General features: G+C 35.0%; 1 protein-coding gene across 1 annotated transcript in view; it reads right to left on the bottom strand.

Annotated features, from left to right (window-relative positions):
* The window catches only part of LOC145291481 (protein C-mannosyl-transferase DPY19L1-like), an 87,072-nt gene that overhangs the window by 45,199 nt on the left and 19,537 nt on the right, over window positions 1-22,336 (bottom strand). The window contains exons 3-5 of the mRNA XM_080137363.1: window positions 3,462-3,549; window positions 2,302-2,439; window positions 14-134 (exon numbers count right to left, since the gene is read on the bottom strand). Coding sequence (XP_079993489.1) covers window positions 14-134; window positions 2,302-2,439; window positions 3,462-3,549 — 347 coding nt within the window. The remainder of the gene's footprint in view (window positions 1-13; window positions 135-2,301; window positions 2,440-3,461; window positions 3,550-22,336) is intronic.

Below are 22,336 nucleotides of genomic sequence, written 5' to 3'. Positions count from 1 at the left end.
CTGTAGGACTTACCTTCACAACTTTCCACTGGAGAAAGCCCTTCTCCACGATTTACTCGCCAACACTGTTTTGTCTCCCGTTGAAAGAAAGCATTGATGAATTCATATGATCTGTAGCCAATTGCCAAAATCATCTGTCAAGAAAATATACTTTTTTTTTTTACAAAATATTTTTACAGAAAAAGAAAAAAAATTAAAATGGAAAAAAAAAAAAAAAAATGAAAAAGAAAAGGGAAAGGAAAGAAAAACAAAGAACAGATGATGTGCAGAAATCTAAGACAATGGTAGAATTGTTAGAAAATTACCTCCAGACTTTAGTGGAATGTGACCGTAAATGGATGGTAACATTTAATGCTAGTAAGACTAAGCTGCTCTTCTTTAACAATTACAAGACGACTTTCCAACCACCAATATCCACAACAAATAACACCTTACATGAGAATTCTTCCTTCAAACTCCTTGGCTTAACATTCACAGGCAATATGAACTGGAACAAATACATTGTGGACATTGTGAAGACTGCTGCAAAGAAGGTGTGTTCCCTCTATCGAGCGAGAAGACTACTCACACCTGAGAGTATCCCGCATCGTTACAAGGCCACCATTCGCCCATGCATGGTTGCCACATCTGGGCTGGTGCATCTGCCACTAGCCTCTTTCTCTCTTGGATAGAGTCCCCCAAAAAGTTTTCAATCTAATATATCCCACTTTGTCAACTAAGCTCCAACCCCTGTCCCATTGCCGCAATATTGCATCTCTGTGCTTGTTTTACAGATATCTTAATGGAATGTGCTCTGATGAACTCATTGCACTTGTGTCCCCTCGATGTACATATCCCCAATAAATAGCAACAGAATCTCACCCCTTCACTGTTGAGTTCCCTAAATGCCAGAAAGCTTTCTACTCTAATAGTTTCTTCCCTTGAACAGCTAGACTTTGGAAGTTCCTTCCTGCTCCCTGATTGTAAGGACATGCAGAAGTTTAAATGTAATATAAACTAACACCTTGTTAATCTTTCCTTGGCATGGACCCATTAGTAGCCCTTTATGTCCAAGTGGTGATATGCCTTGTTAGGATGAGCGTGAGTAAAAAACAAAAACAAAAAAGCGAGAGAGAAAAAAAGAAAAAGAAAGAAAGGGAAGATAAAGAAAAAGGAAAAAGACAAAGGAGAAAGAAAGAAAAGAGAAAAAAAATAAAGGAAAAAAGAGAAAAAAAATAAAACAACAAAAAAGGAAAACAAAAAGCAAAGTAAAAATCTTATTCTTACTAAAAATTTCCTCACAAAGTAAATGTTACTCTTCAATAATCTTTTTTATTAAATTAAATGACAGTTTGCTGGCAACTGCGCTTGTTTAAAGAGTCTATAACTGATCAAATCGCAGCAAGAAACACTGAGCAATAATATCAGGAGAGCAAGAATTATTAAAATGAAGCAGAATTGAATTGTTTTATTTTTTAATGTGAGTTTTGAGGGTTTAGCAGGAGTCAACACAACACCTATAGCTTGTTGACTTAGTCATATGACATGGGGAAGGGTTTTATTGTTGTACGGTCTTTATTTCTCTTTCTCTCACATCCATTTTTATCACTTTCTCGCTGTCTTTCTCCTATGAACTGAATCAACTACCTCAACTGTTCTAGATCTAAATCAAGAACTTTCTTCTAAATGTGACCATACCATCAAAATATACTCTTCTGTACACATCTCATCACATTATTTTTCTATGGATTAAATAGAATCCTATATATTACATGAAACTGGATCAGGTGGAATGTAGACTCAACCCACAGTTGGCATTATACTTATATTCACTTTGACTTGGACTGTAGCTTTTGTCAGAGCACCATGTATAGGTTGGATAAAATCTGACCTCAGTATAACAAAACTACATCTGGCTGTATATACATACATTTACATTATACGTATGGAGTTCAAGCAAACACCATGAATAAATATATATTTATTTTTACCAAAATGACTGGTTTTAACATAAATGACCCGAGTAGGGTTGATAGTTATAAAACAAAAACTTTCCAAGCGCCCCTCCCCAGTAGGATTTGATCCTTTCCTGCACATGAGTTCAGGGGTAGTCATCACAAGTTATTTTATTTACCTTATCTTCAGTAACTTAGATACAAAATCAAGTTTCACTTTGATGAAAGTGTTTCCGTGGAACAAATTGGATTTGAACTCAGTACACCCAAGTTTCCACTGAGTGTTGTTAATCAGTTAGCCACTGTCATCCTCCTGAAAATAAGCCAACCTGTATCGAATCATTTGATAGAAAATGACAGCACTCACCTCAGGATATAAGTTGAATCGTTTCAAAGTGTTGATGACGAGTGGGTATTCTGTAATGTTGTCATTCATAATATTGTTGACACCATCTTGCAACGTGGGAGATTCAACCATGGTTTTGTAGTACGAGTAATACAAACCCTGAAAAAAAAGCATGAGGTGTGACATCTGTGACTTGGTTGACAAAATCGAATATGAAAGAGTGAACAATAAAATTTTAGGCCCTATTCCTTACATATGATGTCAAATGACATCCTACCCAAAACTTTTGTATTGTTAGAATACAGTACAGTTACTGAAAAAACAAAAAAATAGGTGTGAGATGATCTCTGTTGATGAAAACAACGTGCTCATCACTAGAACTTTTTAATGTAGTATACTTTTCTCAGGTGACACTATATTTAATGTAACACGTTTGCCATTGATCTTTATCATGTAGTAAACATTTCTCTAACAATCCAATTTTTAACACTAATCTTAGAAACAAGATACTCACTACTGGAACTTTATTTTGTGGTATACTTTTCTCCCACACTGTTCTCATTATGGATCTCTATCATTTAATGATTTTAGTCCCCTGGGTGTTCAACTGCTTTCTGTTGACTTCCTCAGCCCATTTTTAATGAATTGCAAAGTACAAGTCACTCATGGTCGGCATTTATACTCTTGTTCCAACGTGTACTTGATAATCAGTCTGGAACCTCCACATTGCTCAAAACATGAATGGCCTGGAAATCGTTCAGAAACATGCAACCAAATGAATACTCCTTATCCTGCTATACTCTCATCACCAAAATTCAAATTTTTGGAATGATTTATGCTTGTAAACAAAAAGGATAAAGAAAATTTTTTTAATTGCACAACTACTAGAATCAAAAATAGTATTTTTTCTTTATTAAATTACTTGGATAAAACTAGAGGAAAAATAAAATAATAAAATTAAATAACTAAAACACAGTTATGCAAATTAGGCATTCAAATAGTTGTTTGGGGGGAGCGTTTTGTTTGTTCTATAAAAACAGCATTTCAAAATATTATGTTGTATTATGGATTTAAATAAAAGTAAGTAATTCTAATGGTAACACAGAGGTGATCAACAAAAAAATAAATAACTTCTGCTTTTATTCAGATAGATGATAAAATAAAAAGATGAAAAATCTTACCATTTCAGTGCGGAAAGAAAGTTCTCTCTCCAATGTAGAAAGATGGGAAAAATGTTTGTCATTTTCAAACATTTTGGCCACATGGTTCCTGAATAAAAAACAAAAAACAAAGACAAATTTGTTTTTGTTAATCAGACGTAAGTAATTTTAAGTAACGTGTTTCATACGCCCTTGGCAATCTCTTAACACATAATTTTGAAACTGCTACGCACATCATCTGATTCATTATCATAAAATGATGTGATCATATTAGGTTGGTGCAAAAACAATACCATTTTCTCATATATACTTTTACATGATTTCTGAATTAATTCATTGATATGTATATATATTATATAGCCATGTTATATATCATTTTTGAGCGCATTTTTATTCTAGCGAATCGTGTTATTCGTTAACGTTCCCAATCTCTTTATTCATTTTTTTATGCAGGCTTTTCGACAGCATGGACAAAATTCATCCACACGATTTTCTTGTTCCGGTTCAACCTAGGCCAAAAAGCTGCAGAGACAGCTCATGACATCAATGATGCATTTGGCCCAGGAACCACTAATTAACGTGTGGCACAACGGTAGTTCAAGAAATTTTGTAATAGTGACGAGACCCTTGAAGATGAAGACGGTCGCGGCCGGCTGACTGCAGTTGATAACGAACATTTGAAAGCCTTAATTGAAGCTGATCCTTGCAAAACCACACGAGAAGTTGCTGTTGAACTCAAGGTTGGCCACTCAACAGTCATTCACCATTTAAAGCAAATAGAGAAGTCAAAAAAGTTGGATAAATGAGTGCCACATGAATTGAATGATAATAAAAAAAAATCATCATTTTGAAGCATTTTCTGTGCAACAAAAACAACTCATTTCTCGAGCGGATTGTGATATGTGAGGAGAAGTGGATCCTCTACGACAACCGGTGACGTCCGGCACAGTGGTTGGATGTTGGAGAAACTCCACAACACTTCCCAAAGCTGAAATCGCACCAAAAAAATAAAAATAAAAAAGAATAAAAAAAAAATAAAGTTATGGTGACTGTTTGGTGGTCTGCGGCCGGTCTCATCCATCACAGGTTCTTGAATCCAGGCGAAACAATTATGCCGGAGAAGTACTGCCAACAAATTGACACAATGCACTAGAAGCTCCAACATATGTGCCCGAGATTGGTCAATATGAAGGGACCAATTTTCCTTCATGACAACGCTCGCCTGTATGTTGCTCAACTGACCCTGCAGAAGCTAAACAAATTGGGCTACAAAATGGCCTCATCCGCCATATTCACCGAACCTCTCGCCCAACGATCATCACTTTTTCAAGCATCTTAACAACTTCCTGCACAAAAAATGCTTCAAAATCGAAGATGATGCTAAATTGGCCTTCAATGACTTCATTGCTTCCAGAACTCCGGATTTCTATGCTAATGGGATAAATAAACTTGTTTCTTGTTGGCAAAAATATGTTGATTCCAATGGGTTTTTTTTCGATTGATAAAATTTATTATGAAAGGAGTTATAATCTTTTGAAGTTGAACACCAAAAAACAACATTTTTGCACCAACCTAATATTAATTTTTATAGGAAACAAATAGTCTTCTTTCTTATATCTATATACTTATAGTAAAGATGTATTTGTGTTGCCAGATATCAGATTTTAACAGTTGATTTCCTCACAATTTTTTTGCAATCAGCCAGTAATTCAGGATGTTTTAGTTTGCAGATATTTGGACATTTTGGGGGAAATGTGTATAAGTCATTAGAGAGAGGTAAAAAAAAAAAAAAAAATAAAAAAAAAATTTCCGATCTCCATGAAATTTAAGCCACAAGTATTAGAGACGAACTAAAAGATTCACAAAACTTCAAGAACATCTAAGAATTTAAAGAGAATGTTACAGGATGAAAGGTAACATAAAAAAAAATCACAAGCCTTTATGTGAAGATCTATTACGATGTTTTTCCTTTTTTTTTTTTTTTCGAAAAAAATTGTACTCTACAGAATTGTCATTGAGTAGCAACTTCCACTTGTCTGTTGCTACATATCATGAAATTGCTAGTATAAAAAAAAAGTTATTTTCTTTAAACTTTACAACTTCCATCAATATATGAAGCAAATCTAAATTTGGAATGCCAACTCAAAAAGGTATAGTTGTTATTATGTTGATAAATAGATGTGCATTTATTGGTAAATTCTTTGAAGAAGGTAATGCATGTCTCAGCATTAATTTCAAGGCACCTGAAGTTGTTTTGGAATGTTTACAAGATATTCAACTACGTCATCATTTTTGTTGTAACAGCTTTCATGTTGTTGTCAGGCTGAGCTGGCTTCTTCCCTAACCTGCACTCTATTGCAATTAAGGGAGGCCATAGAGAAGGGTAGTAATTTTCCAAGATGGGATTCTGCAGAGCCGCTGATTGGTTGCCATTAATATAGCACGATATGATACATCTCAAAGCACTCTTTTGCAACTAGACTGTAATGAACCTTTCTATAGCAAAAGACTGCCTGTGCATGGCGAAGAATCAGACCCTTCATGCATTAACCCTGTTAATGTGCTTATGTAATTCTTGTGAAGTTCTTGTGGTGATCACAGACAAACAGTGGCTTTGGCATAAAGAATATGGAAGAAAATTTAAAAAGACGTCTGTACTGGAAACCAGAGTTTACTTTTGGTCCTTACTGCCCATGTCTATTGGGTAATCTGCAGTATAAAAAAAATGTCACAACAGGATAGATTCTTTCCTTCAATAAATTGTTATGACATTACTTTCCTATGGCAGATACAATTCATGAAAATACAACTGTTGGAACAGATATGCCGGTCTCTCAAGTCGCACGAAAAGTTTTCAAAACTGCTGCACCAATCAATCAACAGAAAGAAAGATCACAGGAGGGAGTGTATGTACACTATGAATGGAGGTAACGCCATTCCTCATTATGAAGTTATTGCATTTATGTGGCATAAGTATGGATGCCTGTTGAAAGTCTTTATGATAGTGGACATTGTGTGATCAAGCTGCTTGGTGCAGTTTCTATCTTCATGAGGTAACCCTGGTTATGTGAATAGAAAAAAGCCAGCAGATCTAGAGGAGTCAAACCTCAAGACAAACTATCCTTTACGGGTAGTTGAAAGAACATGGCAGAAAATTCCAAGAAGGTGTCTGTACGGGAAACTGGCAGTTACTGCTGGTCCTTCTACCCCTGCTTCTGTTGGATAATCTGCAGCATCTGAAAGCGTTACAACATGATAGAACTTAGGACTCAAATCAGCTAGGGCTTACGATGATGATGATGCCTCTGTTCACTCTCAAGAGACAATGGATACCCACTGTAAGGGTATCTATGCATGTAGTTATGAGGCAAGGGTTGCGCAATCTCTAACCACACTTCTCCTGAATTGCATTGCTTGAGTCCAGTGGCAAGAAGAAGTGCTAGACGACTGGAAACAATGCAGAGATAAGCGGAGAGCACATACAGCATCTGGAATTCACAAATGGTCACCCATTTAGTACTGAGCAGGCTCAACGCTTAACTTCGGTGATCTAATGGGAACCGGTGTGTCAATGTGATTATGACATAGCATTTAAAGACCCTATTAAACAAAAGGAACAGTTTTCGGTTGACACCAGTTGACTTTCACATATGCACCCTACATTAAAAAATAAATCTTGGTGAAAAACTAAACTCATTTTTTATGTTTGTTTGCAGATGCCACAGGCGTGTGAAAGATCAAGTGGTGTCAACTGAAAGCTGTTCCTTTTGTTTTTCGCATTTAGTTGGACCCTTAAGTCCTAAATGATCCGAGAATTCTTCCCTTAAGTAAATTCTCATGACACTTCTTTCCCAAAACACATTATCACTCAGCATCAGTTGCGTGATATTTTGGAAAATATTTTAGGAGATGTGAATCAAGAACTATTTTCCAACAGACTTGTCAAGTGAGTATGCTTTTGGAAATTAAAATTTTAGCATGCAAGCAATTGAAAAGTTCCCATTAAGGAGGAACTAGATTGTCTCCATATTAAAAACTGACCTTGTGCCTAACTATCCTCGTGGGGAGACCAATAAGTACAATATGCATCGCTAATCAATCAGTCAATCTCAAATATGCACAAGTGCAACAAGTGAACAGCAGCTTGGCTGGAAGAAACATCATCAACTGAGCCGCAATCCATTGTTAGTATCTCCTTGAAACATGCAAACACTCGTGACAAGTACACATCCAACAAAAAGTCTCCATAAAACCTTGTGCCCAATAAAGAATTATACCAAATTAAAGACAAAAACTAAAATAGAGTGTCAAACTCCTAAAAAAGAAAACCACATATTGCTATCAAATATGGTGTACCTATGAAATCCGTTAAAGAGACAACTGGCTTTCCTTATTGAGATTTGTATGGGAACATAGTTAAAAAACATAGTTAAAAAAAAAAAAAAAAAAAAAATTTTTTTTTTTGTAACTATGTTTTATTGATCTGAAACACATCCTTAACACAGCTGGAAATGAAAATAGAAGAATCTAGTAATGGATTTCAATGAAACAATTGTCATGGTCACCCTACCCTGAGTGGACAGTATCATAGCAAATCCATAATCGTACATAAACCATGGCCATCCATTCACATCACCTGGTTAATTATAGGGATGACCATGACATAAATACATATTGATTTTAAAAGCCAATAATATGATTGGCCCATGCAATCAGACACATTTTCCTCTTACTATAAAAGTCACTTATGAAGTGGGAATACGTGAGAGCTCAAGAATGAAAGTAGGAGGGAACGTGAGAGGGAGGAAGGAAGGGAGGGAGGAATGTGAGTGAGGGAGTGTGCAAGAGAGAGAAAGGGAGCATGACAGAAGTAGGGAATGCACAAGAGGGGGTAATAGAGAGAACATGTAAGGGGGTGATGGGGAGAGTGTGAGATTAGTGAACGGGGGAATGCAGGAAAGAGGGAGAAAGGGAATGAGAAATGGGTAAGGGAGCGTGAGAGAGAGAGAGAGAAAGAGCGTGTAAGAGAGTGAGAGAGTGCAAGAGAGAGCGTGCGAGAGAGAGCGTGTGTGTGCGAGAGAGAGAGAGAGAGCGTGTGTGCGAGAGAGAGAGCATGCAAGAGAGAGAGAGAGAGAGAGCGTGCAAGAGAGTGCGTGCAAGAGAGAAGAAGCGTGCAAGAGAGAAGAAGCGTGCAAGAGGGAGAGAGAGAGAAGGAGTGTGTGCGTGTGATGGAGAGAACATGCATGAGAGAGAGAATATGAAAAGAAAGGAGTAGGAGAGAGAGGAAACGCGCAATGGAAAGAGTGGGAGCGCACATGGGAAAGAGAGCTATTATGCTTAATTCTTTTTATGCATAGTTTCCATATTGTGAATAACTGCATAGAATTGACATCTATGCTGATGACACGACCATCTACAGCAACACATCAAAGGCCGTAAATGACAAAGCTCTCTCTGATTCCCTCTCCTCTGATCTTGAGCGCGTGGGGGAAGAGAGAGTGAGTGCATCTAAAATCAAGCTCCTAACTTTACATCATCAACGCTCTGTTCCTCATCTAGCATCAATTGAAATGGATGGCTCTCGTCTTGGGGAGGCTTCATGTTTTAACAAGCTCCTGGGTTTAACCTTTACTCCTGATCTGAAATGGAACACGTATATAAAGTCTGTTGCACGAGTCGCTGGGAAAATGGTACGATCCTTCTACCGCTCCAGAAGATATCTCACTACTGATGCAATTCTCTATCTCTATAAAAGCCAAGTACGTCCAAAGATGGAGTACTGCTGCCACATCTGAGCTGGAGCTTCAAAAATACAGCCTATCCTGCCTTGACAAAGTACAAAATAGACTTTGTGGCTTAGTGGGGGATGCTCTATTCTCTTCCCTGCAACCTCTCTCCTACAGAAGAGACATTGCGAGCCTATACTTGTTTTATCGTTATTTCCATGGCAAGTGCTCATCCGAGCTCCAATCTCTGGTCCCCCCCCCTCGCCAATCCTTCATGATAAACACCCGTCTAGCTTAAACCACTGTCAGTAATTTCCCCCACTCTTTATCTGTGCCTAAATCAAAACGTAGATTCCATGAACATAGCTTTTTTCTGAGAAGTGCACACCTGTAGAATTCTCTTCCGTTTGCCTGTTTCCCACCTGACTACAACTTGAACATCTTCAAGTCCAACATAAACAAATTCCTGATTAATCGCCCCCTAAAGTAAGTCGCTTTATCAAATCTCCAATACCAACTATTACTACGATATTATCCCATTGATTATTGTACACAAAATAACCCTTATCCCCGAGTGGCTTACAGGCCTTGATAAGTGGTGATCCCCCCTGTAAAAAAATTTTTAGGATGAAACGTTTTAGCACATGTGCGAAACGTTTCTACCAAACTCCTCTCTGAATATTAATTTTTCAAATTTGAAACGCGACCTAGATAGGGTATTTAGACTGGGCACACTTTGGATTTGGTTTTTAGCCTGTACAAAATAGCCTAAAAGTGTCAAAATAAAACTAAAAAAAAAAAACAGTTGCCTTTGGCAGGAATAAATAGGCTAACTAATTGAGCATGCATACATATACATTTTTAGCTTGAAGTCGTTTAATTTTTAGCCATTTTATCCATCTGGCAATAAGCTCAGACGATAATGATGAAGGCTAAAGTACTAAATAACAGCCAAGGCTAAAGAGCTGAATGTTTTAGTTTAGAGTTCAGCTGATGGTAGCAAAGTCATTTATTTTTTTAACTTTTGAAATCATCACTATATATATTGGGTACAATATAATAATCAATAGAGATTTGCATGAATTAAAATATCAGATTTAAGCATATTTTACGATCGGGCAGCTTGCTAGTAAGACATACATAACATAAAAAAAAATCTATATTTTTATATAAACTCAATACACACACACGTATATATATATATATATATATATATATATATATAACATGTCGCCCAGTGCTGCTCAGTCATAAAATACACTTAAATATGATGTTTTAATTTATGCAGATTTCATATTTATTATTATAGAGTCAATTCTGTATTGATTATTAGATTGTACCCAATATATATTATTGATTTCAAGAGTTTAAAAAAGAACATTACTTGAGTGCCATCAACTAGAATTGAAACTAAAACATTTAGCCCTCAAGTAGTATTCACAACCATGTAACCTAAAGACAGATGGATATCAAAACTTAACACAGTTTAACGTATAAATATATATTTGCGCATGAGAGAAGCACTTAAAATCGACATGTCTGCCAAGTTTGAATTCTTCAATTTTGACCCATTAGTAGCTAATTTTTATGGGCTAAAAACCAAATAAAAGTTTTTTCAGAGGTCTGAACTACCTATATATCTATTTCGAGTCCATAGATTAAAAATTGGCAGAATAATTTGGTAGAGACCATTCTGCAGACAAGGTAACTTTATGTAAATATAGATGGATATACAAGATAAAACACTTCGGGAGATATTATACATAGTAATGATTTCAGAAGTTAAAAAAATAAATAACTTTGCTACCATCAGCTGGGTTCGAAACCAAAACATTCCGCTCTCCAGCATTGGCTGTTATTTACTACTAAATTAAACAATTACAAAGGATTTTCTTCAAGCATAATTCCAAGATTAAATTAATTTTAGCATGTTTTTTGTTCGATTAAAATATATAGGAAAAACGCTTTAAGGAAACAAACATTGCTTAACACAGCCTTAGTATAATAATAGTTTATATCATGTCAAGGAAATTCAAACATGAACACCATTTTCTATTTCTGGATGAATAAAACTCAATATGACACCAGAGTGAATATATTAAGTAGCCATCATACAATGAGGCACCATATTGAAAGGAAAAAAGAGGGGGAGGATATTCCAACCTGTTGCCAAAAGCAAATACTTGTATCCTAACATATATGTCGTCCTGTCATCAAAACAAGGCAAGATAAGGAAGAGGAGGGGGATAAAATTTTTGAAAACAAAATCAAAGTGCTTAGTGGTACCAGCTGTGATATTAATATCTCATATGCATACGCTTATCACACTAGACATTACTTATGCACGTTTATATTCTATTGCCTTAGGACCTAATCGATTTAATCGATTAAAACTTGTTTCTGAGGATCAAAACATTCACAATTACATGGACGAAAAAGAAAGAAAACAAAAAAGAGAAAGAAATCTAACAAAAACTATAAATTTTCATCCAAATATTTCATACTAGCAGGACCCATTAACCGGCGTTGCCCGGTGGAAGCCCCCCTCCCCCCACCAACTCACAAAAAAGTAAACTATGCTTGTTGATAACCTGCAGGTACTGAAAAAAAGCAAATAAGGGAATGTGTGAATCCGTATGCAATAATAAAATTAGGAAAAATCATCCATTAGAATAAGAATAGAAAGTATAAACAGATTTTTTAGAATTTAGGGATTCTCACTGTATATGAACTGTTTAGACTAATAGAAACTCCCTATGTTAAGAATGGCTTTCGGAATAGATACCACCAACCTCCCTTTGGAATAGACATCCCCAGCATCCCCATGTAAAGAACATATATCAGAGCAGAGCACCCCATTTTTAGTTGGGGGTGGTAGATAAATAAATCCTCCAAATTTAACCATGAAAATCGTAGGCAGCATACCCACCCACATTTGATATGGTGGGTGACAGCATTGATAGGAGAGAAGTGGATTTTTGTATCGTGTGCTCGAGTACAAATTTGGCAGGAATATACGTGTTTATATCTCTAGAAGCACTTCTCTGTGCAAAATTTGATTGAGATTTTCGTAATCAGTATAGACGAAAACCTATAAAAGTGGTCATTATAACAAAAATGTGGAGGTGGACGTAATGTAAAAAATTACCCCCCCCCCAATGTTAACATATATGCCTGTAAAAGAAATCTGTCTACATACTAGTAAATGGCAAAAGGCAAAAGTCTTAATTGTAACAAACAATGTGAAGGTGGACGTCAACCTTACTAGTAAACGGCAAAAGCAAAAAACAAAAATAAGCAAAGGTGAACATGTTTCGGTTGATTGTGCATCTTTGTTACCTCGCTATCTTTAAATATTTTATTCAGGTTAAATTCAGATTTCACAATATTAAAATGTTAGGTGGAAGCACAGAATAGTTACCAAATACCCTCCCCATGTTAAGAATCGCTTTCAAAATAATGTTATTATTTCAGCACAGGGGTAAAAGAGCACAAGTAACCATGTATTTATTTCATGGCAGGTTTTTATTTGAGGAGGTGTGAACGATACTGGTAAATGTTGATATCGAAATACCCTAGCCAAATCACTGCAAAAAAAAATTGTCTGCATCGATCAAATTTAAACATTGAATTGGGAACTTGAAAACAAAATGAAACAAACTTTATTTTTATTGCTACCAGAGAAGATGTATTTTCCGTTATTATTTTAGTAAGAATGAATTACTTTCTTACTAAAATGAAATAAAATTATTAATTCTTTTATTTTTTCCATGCGTACTTAAATAAAATTCACTGAAAATGTAAAAAATAAATAACACAATGCTATCAGTCAAATAATATGACAAATAAGTAATAAACAAGAATTATGTGATCTTGGTCCGAACACCAAGGAATAAACATCTCCCAAAACTTTCAATCTTTTAATTAACTAAAAATTTGCTAAGAATTTTAAAGCCGTGAATTGTTAGTCGACAGTTTAAAGGCTTTATCTATTTCATTTATTTTTTTGTAAACAAAGAAATTTTAATTGTTTGTTAATAGTTACTTTATGATTCCTCACAAGCCTTTAAACTGTCGAGTAGAAAGTCCTGGCTTTAAAATTCTTAGCAAATTGTCATAATAAAAATAAACTGCGTTTCACTTTGTTTTTGAATCTCCGATTAATAATCGGTAAATGTTGATCGTTTTAACGTTAGTGTCTCCTGTGGAGGGCAATGCCATGTTTGTCAAATTTTAGAAGTGTTCGTTAATGTAGGAATTCATTTCATTCTAGATTGTGAGAATGTCCGGTTTCAGCCAATCGTAACAGCCAGAACAATATCGGGGAGAAGTTATTTATTTTGATGCGGAAATTGGAAGGAATATGTTATGTCTATGTATGAAATCTTGCAGTTATGAAAGGTGAAATCACACTGTAGTACAAAAATGCAGAATCGTACCCGGTAACAACTGGTAGCAGTGGTAGGACTAAATATATAGAGAAAAAAGTAGAGACTCCTTACTCTTATAATGTTGTGATTGTGATAGTGGTTCTCCACAGATGGAATATAGCATTTTAATATCACTACTGAATGTGAATGTAAGTTACATAACATGGTAGGTAATAGATTAGACATAATAAATTTGTATGTGGCATCTGTTAATGCAAACCTACGGTAATTTGGTCCAGAGGGGAATTTCTGCAATCAAAATATTACAAGTTAGAAAAGCATTTCATCCAAGGCATGAAAATTGTTAAACAAAATGTTTTTACTATAGGCTTTAAAAATAAAGGTACAAGATTCAATTTGAAATTTATTTATCTTCAAAGTGCACTTTTATAAATTTTACAAAGTAAGGTATAAAAATTTAATTTAAATTGAATCAAAAAATTACCTTGGATTTATTTTATGTAATGTACATTCTGTTGCACTTTAAAAAAAAAATCATTGAAAATTTTATATCTATATCATTAATTGCAAGATGAAAGATAATGTTTTTTTTTTAAATTTTTTTTTGAATTATATAATATTAAAAAAAATCTTTTAACGATTAAAATAATTTGAAGTCATAGTTGAATATTGGCAATTTTAAAATAGCAAAGTCATTTTTTTTTATATTATATGAAAATATTTTTAAACACTTGGAAACCCTTACGAAAAAAAAAAAATAAATAAATAAATAAAATCTATGCTTAAAAGTTGATATCATGGTATATTGGAATTAAAAATTAATTTTTTTAGAATACTATTTTTTGTTATAATTTAACAAATTATATATTATTGAGTAACAATGTAGATTTAAAAAAAAATTTTTTTTTTTTAAAACATAATTGATTTTATGTCCATTTTTTATTTACAACTTCAAGGTAAGTGAAATAAGTAATGAGTAATAGACATATATATGTGTGTGTGTGTGTGTGTGTGTGTGTATGTGTGTGTGTGTGTGTGTGTTTTAATTATTTAAACTTATCAAGCTTTATAAAATGTTGACATTTTTATGGACCTAAATTTATTTTGTTTAGATTTTGTAACATGAAATGATGAAGTAGGAGGGGGGGGTGTTAAAACATCAAAGAAAAAAAAAAATTCCCCTTACATATTTAACGAAAACGGCTTTTAAAATATAAGTTAATTTAAAATTGAATACATACTGAAAATTTCATGAAAATCTGGTGATTAGTTGATTTTTGCTAGATTTTTTTAAAAACATGTTTATGACTTTGAAATAATATAGGAATGTTGTTTTAAGGCGTTGATAACACCGGGGAACACTATTTTTTTATCTTTCTGTTGCATTTGATTTTTTAACTGATTCTGCAGGATTTTTAGGCGCTGATTTCAAATCTGAAATTAGTTTTTCTCCATAAGCTCTATTTTTTATGCAATTTGAGATAGATGAAATAGTCTAAATATGAACTTACGTAACCCAAATCTAAGCATTTTGAGATTATATATATATAGATAGATTCTAATATTTTTATCTGCCTTCTTTTTTCCAGATCAAACATGGCTTCTTCATCGAGACATCACTGTAGAAACAAGCCTGATGCCTTCTGTTACATCTGTGGTTGCTACACACTCCATCATCAGAGACGTAAAATATCCTTGTTTGTGAAGCGAGCCTACAAGGCTTATTTTGAAGTTCATCTTGGTGACCAAGACAAGCAATGGGCTCCTCATGTTGTGTGCCACAATTATGAGGAAATGCTCCGAAGCTGGACCAAAGGAAAACGCAATGGTCTGCCTTTTGGAGTTCCAATGATTTGGCGAGAACCCACCAACCATGTAACTGATTGCTACTTCTGCATGGTAAACACAGCGGGTGTGGGAAAGAAAAACAGACATAAGATCGTATATCCGAACATTTCCTCGGCTATTTGGCCTGCTCCGCACTCTGAAGAAGTTCCTGTTCCAGTTTTCAAAGGTTTGCCTTCATTAAACGATAAAGACATTGGACATGACACGGATGAGGAAGACAGTTGTGACAATGAATTACCAGTAACTGAGTGGGAACAACCCGAGGAATGTTCTTCAGAGACTGAATCTCCCCCAGTCCCCAAGCCTTTTGGCATCAAGATTACAAGGCAAAAATCTTGTTGATGACACTGTTAAAGTATCATATTACAGAAAGCGTGACCAGCTTTTTGTGACCTTCTTTTCAGAAGACAGACAGTTTGTTTACTGCCATGATATCCCAGGTCTTCTCAAAGAACTGGGTGTTCCTCACTATGATCCAACTGAATGGCAGCTCTTTTTAGACAGTTCTAAGCGCAGTCTCAAGTGTGTTCTTTTGCATAATGGCAATGTTTACGGGGCAGTGCCTGTCGGTCATTCAGTTCATCTGCGGGAAGACTATGATGACATCAGAATGGTCATGGACTTCTTAAAATATTGTGAGCACAACTGGATCATTTGTGTAGACTTGAAAATGGTAAACTTCCTTCTTGGTCAACAGAAAGGTTTCACCAAGTTTCCATGTTACCTCTACATGTGGGATAGTCGAGCACGAGACAGACACTAGGTCCAGAAGGACTTGCCTGTACGTGAAACCCTTGAAGCAGGCATGCCAAATATCACATGACCCAATTGTTAACAGAGATAGGATCATCACATCAAATTAGGTTTGATGAAACAATTTGTCAAGGCACTGGATACTGAAGGTGAATGTTTCCAACACATCATCACAGCTATACCAGGGTTGTCGTTCAAGAAGATCAAAGCAGGTGTGTTTGATGGCCCACAGATTCGAACCCTCATTCGTGATGATCACTTTGTTGCCAAGATGACCGCCTTGGAGAAGGCAGCATGGTTATCCTTTGTGGCAGTCGTTCAGAACTTCCTTGGAAACAACGAGGCAGAGAACTACAATGAACTTGTGAACAGAATGCTCCTCGCTTTTCGTGCTCTCAGGTGTAACATGAGCATCAAGCTTCATTTTTTGAACAGCCATCTTGACCAGTTCCCTGAAAACCTGGGGAATTTGAGTGAGGAACAAGGAGAGCGGTTCCACCAAGACCTAAAGATCATGGAAGAACGCTACCAAGGTCGCTGGGACAAAAGTATGATGGCCGACTACTGCTGGAGTATTAAACGAGATTGCCCAGATGAAGTGTACAAACGCAAATTTCTGCCAGACTAAAATACTGTTTAGACAGAAAGTGATAAGCGTTATTAGATGTGATTGACTCTTATCTGAAGAACGTTGTGAATGACGCTTATCTCACGTTGCGATAAATACTGTTTTCTGAGAAACTTTTCCAGAAAAACATATGGCACTTCTAACAATGGTGTACTTTAATCTAAAATCACATTTTATTGTTCTGTTTCTTTTGCCTTGTTAAATATATTGTTTTGTGGCTGACATTGCAATATCCTATAATAATGCTCGTTTTTTTTCTTTTTTAATAAAAATCAAAGATTGCATAAAATCTGTAGCTTGCAGAATAAAACTAACTTCAGTTTTGAACTCAGCACACTTAAATTGACTAAAAACATGCCTTTCTTTAAATGCAACATATTGAGTGTTCCCTTGTGTAATGTAAACATGATTTTAATTTCACAATTTCATTATTTTTTGTCTGCTGTAAAAAATTAAAAAAAAAAATATTCCTTGTTTATTTTAAACTTCTTTTAAAATGGTACAAAAGTTATGGTGATAACATTAAATTAAATTATGGTTACATTGTGTTACATGTAAGGCATAAATCTGTGTTGTGCATGGGAAGTGCCTTCTGAACAGTTTTTATTTTTAAACTCAAGTTGGACCTTAATTGTTTATTTTTGAGTCAATGATATTCCATTTTAGTACTTGTGCATTTTAATATTCCAAAAAAAATTTCATCTTTTTTTTTAAATTTTATTTTTACTTTTTGTTTGTAAACATCTTTTATACAATACGAATCCAACTATCGTTTTACTGGTCCAAAACAAAAAAAGTGAGGGTTTGTTTTACATTTCACAGAGATTTGAAAAAGAAAGTAAAAACAAAACAATGGGGGGGGGGATTTTTATACTGCACCTTTGTTATTTTCTCCATTGTGGATTAATCTATACTGCATTTATGTACTTTTAATTTTTTAATTTCTGATATTGTGGATACAAGAGTTAGGTCCCTTTATCATGAAACTACGCAATGTTGTTATATGGAAAATATTGGGTCATTTCATGATAAAGGGACGTAAGTCTTGTAGCCACAATAATATGATGCAATTTCAGAACAATGTATTTTGATTTTATTTTCAATATTTAAAAATTATTTTAATGGTATTTTTATTAATATTTAAAAAATAACTTTATTGTATTTATTTCGATTTTATTTTTAATATTTCAATACAAATAATACATTTCTCAAGACATTTCCCATATTTTCAAGGATTTTTCAAAAGGTAATAATAGAAATAAGGCCTTTTCAAGGCCAAAGAAAAAATTCAAGGACTTTTTGATCCTATGTGAACTCAGAGACAGCAAGAGGGTTCACAGGCTCCTCCGAAGACAGCAAGAGGATTCGCAGGTTCCCCCTCGAAAACAGTGAGAAGGTTCACAGGTCCCCCTCCCAAAGACAGTGAGAAGGTTTGCAGCTTCCCTCCCCTAGACAGTGAGAGGGTTTGCAGGTTTGCCCCCCCCTTGAAGACAATGAAAGGGTTTGCACCACCACCCTCCCCGGAAAACAGCAAGAGGGTTTGCAGTCCCCCACCCCCACTCTAAAGACAGCGTGAGGGTTTGCATGACCATTTTCCACAGCAGTCCTCAAAAGTAATTAAATTTGGTCAGTTACAATCCTCTAATAATATTCTCCATCATGAAACTGACAATCTATCCATCTTATTAACCTTTATCCTCAAGTGCTTTTTGGCCTTGATATGTAGTGACTCATTAGATCATTAATAATAATATAGACACACACGTTGGTTGCATAAAATTAGTCCACAATCATAATTTTTGTTTATCTTTTAAATTCAGTGAATGCCTAGATTTTCTCCTTTACATTCTTATGCACATCTCGCAATGCATAAAGAAAATTGTCCAGTATATGTGCTCTGAATTGAAATAATTTGGCCAATATTATAAGGGATATATACCTTAAAAATGTATATTTTTTTATATAAACTCAGGAATTTATACAGAGGTGTGTGTGTGTGTGTGTGTGTGTGTGTGTGTGTGTGTGTGTGTGTGTGTGTGTGTGTGTGTGTGTGTGTGAACAGTCAAATATTTTTAAAAAATATGTACTTATTTTATGTCAAAATTTTCAAAGATAAAGCTTAATGTGAATTTTTAACAAAAAAAAGCATATATAAACAAACAATAGGATGCTAAATTCCAATGACAGCTCCTTTATTCATTTTTAAAAATGAAAAATATCCATCTTATTTGATGGTCCATTCTGTAGACACAACCAAGCAAGAGCATGTGTATATATATATATATTATTCACACACAAGAGAAATTCAATAAGTAATGCCCTTAACCCACTTCCAATTGTCTGATTAAGCTGAACTTTTGCATGTGCAATGATTTATATCTCTATAAACTATGTAGTAAATTAAAGCTCTGAACTAATTGTGGTTTCTGATTTATCACTGTTTGAATGGAGTCAGGTGTAAAATGGATCCTGTTAAGTGTTGTGCAGTGATCCAGGTTTTGTATTTGAAAACGACGTATACCACAGGAGACTTTTGGTAAAATGAAAGAAACATATGGCAATAATCCCCGATCATATGACCTTGTAAAATGATGGCATCATGAATACAAGCATAGCCATAAATCTGTGGAAATAGCTCCCAGACCTGATTTTTTCCCATCCTGCTATTGATAAGGCATCTCTCAGTCAAGTTGAGGCTGCCATTTTGGAAGATTGACTCATGACTATTCGCCAAATAGCTCAAGAAGTCAAGATTAGTACAAGGACTGTGGAAATTATCATTCATGACTTTTTGCATAAGCATCAGGTGTCTGCAAGATGGATTCCCAGGTTGCTGACAACTTTCCAAAAGTGAGAACTTAAATTTGAAGATATGCCAAAAGGAGGAGTCAAAGTTTTTCAAAAGGTACAGATACGGGATGAAATTTGAGTCTATCACTATAATCCAGAGCTCAAAGCACACTCAATGCAGAGGAAGCAGTAGGACTCACCGCTTCCAAAGACGGCAATACTGCAGCTATCTTTTGCCAAGGTTATGTTCACCGCCTTTTGAGACCAGGACAAAGTAGTGATAACAGATTTTCTGGCAAAGAGCAAAGGGTAACACAATTATAGGAGTCTTTTATGCTTCATTTTTAAAGAAATTAAGAGAAACTATCAAAATCAAGAGGCAGACAACATCAGCAACCTTCCACAGGACAACACTATGATCCATAATACATAAATCACCAGACTAGAAACAATGGAGTGTGGCTATGAAATTCTATCCTATTCCCCATACTCTCCTGACCTTGTACCCTTTGACTTTCACCTCTTCCAGCCATTTATCATTTTTGAAAAAAAAGCGTTTCCCAAATGATGTAACCTTGATTTCCAAAGTCAAGTCATGGTTGGAAGACCAATCTGGGATGTTCTGCAAAAATGGTCTCCAGAACTGCATTAAATGATGGGAGAAATATATAACTCTGAGTGGTTTTTATGTAGAGAAAGACAGATAAATGTGACAAGTTTCGTTGCTTAATGCTATGAGAAGTGGATCATGGGCATCACTTTTTGAACACCTCTCGTGTGTGTGCATATATATATATATATATATATATATATATATATATTTTAAAGGAGATTAGAACAATAGTCTAAAGAGCTGAGTGTATTTTAATGTAACAGTGAAATTACTAGTTTTATTAAAATACAGGAAAGAAAAAGTGCTCGTTGTAATTTAGATATATAATAAGCTCGATAGGTAAATATCCTAGAGCTAATTCAATATTAGGTAATGTGATTGATAAATTAAAATTGAGAAATCAAATTATAATTAAATTAAAAATCAGTTTCACAAGAAGGAACAACAACAAAATCAATTATCTGTACGATCGTTTCGGAAAACCATGTTTTTATTGTGGTAGACATCAAGTTACGGACAATAATTATTACATATAGTTTTTTAATAAACAAGGTCTCCTCGTCAGCAAATTTTAAAGGATTTTTATTAAATCTAAAAGACACCATAAATAAACCTAGCATTAAAAGTAAGGCAGATGTATCTTTTAGTTTTTCGTCTTTTGAAATCAGGAACTATGGTTAAAATACTCATGTGATGTTTGCTATATCTTTTCACCTTACTTTTAATGCTAGGTTTATTTATGGTGTCTTTTAGATTTAATAAAAATCCTTTAAAATTTGCTGACGAGGAGACCTTGTTTATTAAAAAACTATATGTAATAATTATTGTCCGTAACTTGATGTCTACCATAATAAAAACACGGTTTTCCAAAACGATTGTACAGATAATTGATTTTGTTGTTGTTCCTTCTTGTGAAACTGATTTTTAATTTAATTATAATTTTCTAAATTTTAAATTATCAATCACATTACTTAATATATATATATATATATATTTTCTGGATTTTTTATAAGTGTATATCTTTAGAAGATCAAATCTGTTGCCATGGACGTTGGGAAAATGGTGAGATCCTTCTACCGCTCCAGAAGATATCTCACTACTGATGCAATTCTCTATCTGTATAAAAGCCAAGTACGTCCAAGGATGGAGTACTGCTGCCACATCTGGGCAGGAGCTGCTAAAATCAGCCTTTCCTGCCTTGACAGAGTAGAAAATAGACTTCGTGGTTTAGTGGGGATGTCCTTTTCTCTTCCCTGCAGCCTCTCTCCCACAGAAGAGACGTTGCGAGCCTGTCTTTGTTTTATCGTTATTTCCATGGCAAGTGCTCGTCTGAGCTCCAATCTCTCGTCCTCCCTCGCCAATCTTTCACGAGAAACACCTGTCTGGCTGAAACTACTGTCAATAATTTTCCCCACTCTTTATCTGTGCCTAAATCCAAACATAGATTCCATGAGCAGAGCTTCTTTCTCAGAAGTGCACGATTATGGAACTCTCTTCCGTTCGCCTGTTTCCCACCCGACTACAACTTGGATGTCTTCAAATCCAACATAAACAAATTCCTGACAAACTGCCCCCTTAAGTAAGACACTATCAAATCTCCAATACTAATGATTACTACAATACTATCTCATTGATTACTGTACTGAGTGGTCTCCGGGCCTTGATAAGTGGTAACCCCCATGTAAAAAAAAAAAAAGATGGAGTCCAGAAACAACCGGAATCAAAAAGAAACACAGACATTGATAAATACAACAGACTAAATAAAACTAAATAGAACCCATTGGTGAACATGGGTTTTAAATTTTTTTTTTCTTAATGAGGGAGGTAACTTTTTTCTTTTACTAAATATCTAGCGAGGGGTACCCGGCGTTGCCCGAGTGTTTGGAGGTGTGTGTGTGTGTGTGGGGGGGTTAAAAAAAAAAAAAAGTAAGTATGAGGATCGAACCGTTGAGGCAAAGTTGTAAATTAAAGTGTGAAAAAAAAAAAAAAAAACGTGCAACATTAACCATTGCCCCACCGCGACATGCTAACGGAAACACGTTTGAATTTATTTAATTACTTGGATTTAGCAGGTGCCCGTTTTAATGAGTTAATGAGGTCAAGTTTGACTGCAGGATAGTATTCATTTATTGCTGAACGCTTCCCCC

This window comes from Euprymna scolopes, chromosome 12 (assembly GCF_053919585.1).
Source record: "Euprymna scolopes isolate OS-2025 chromosome 12, ASM5391958v1, whole genome shotgun sequence".
Lineage (NCBI taxonomy): Eukaryota > Metazoa > Mollusca > Cephalopoda > Sepiida > Sepiolidae > Euprymna > Euprymna scolopes.
This window is presented reverse-complemented; position numbering and strand designations above follow the sequence as displayed.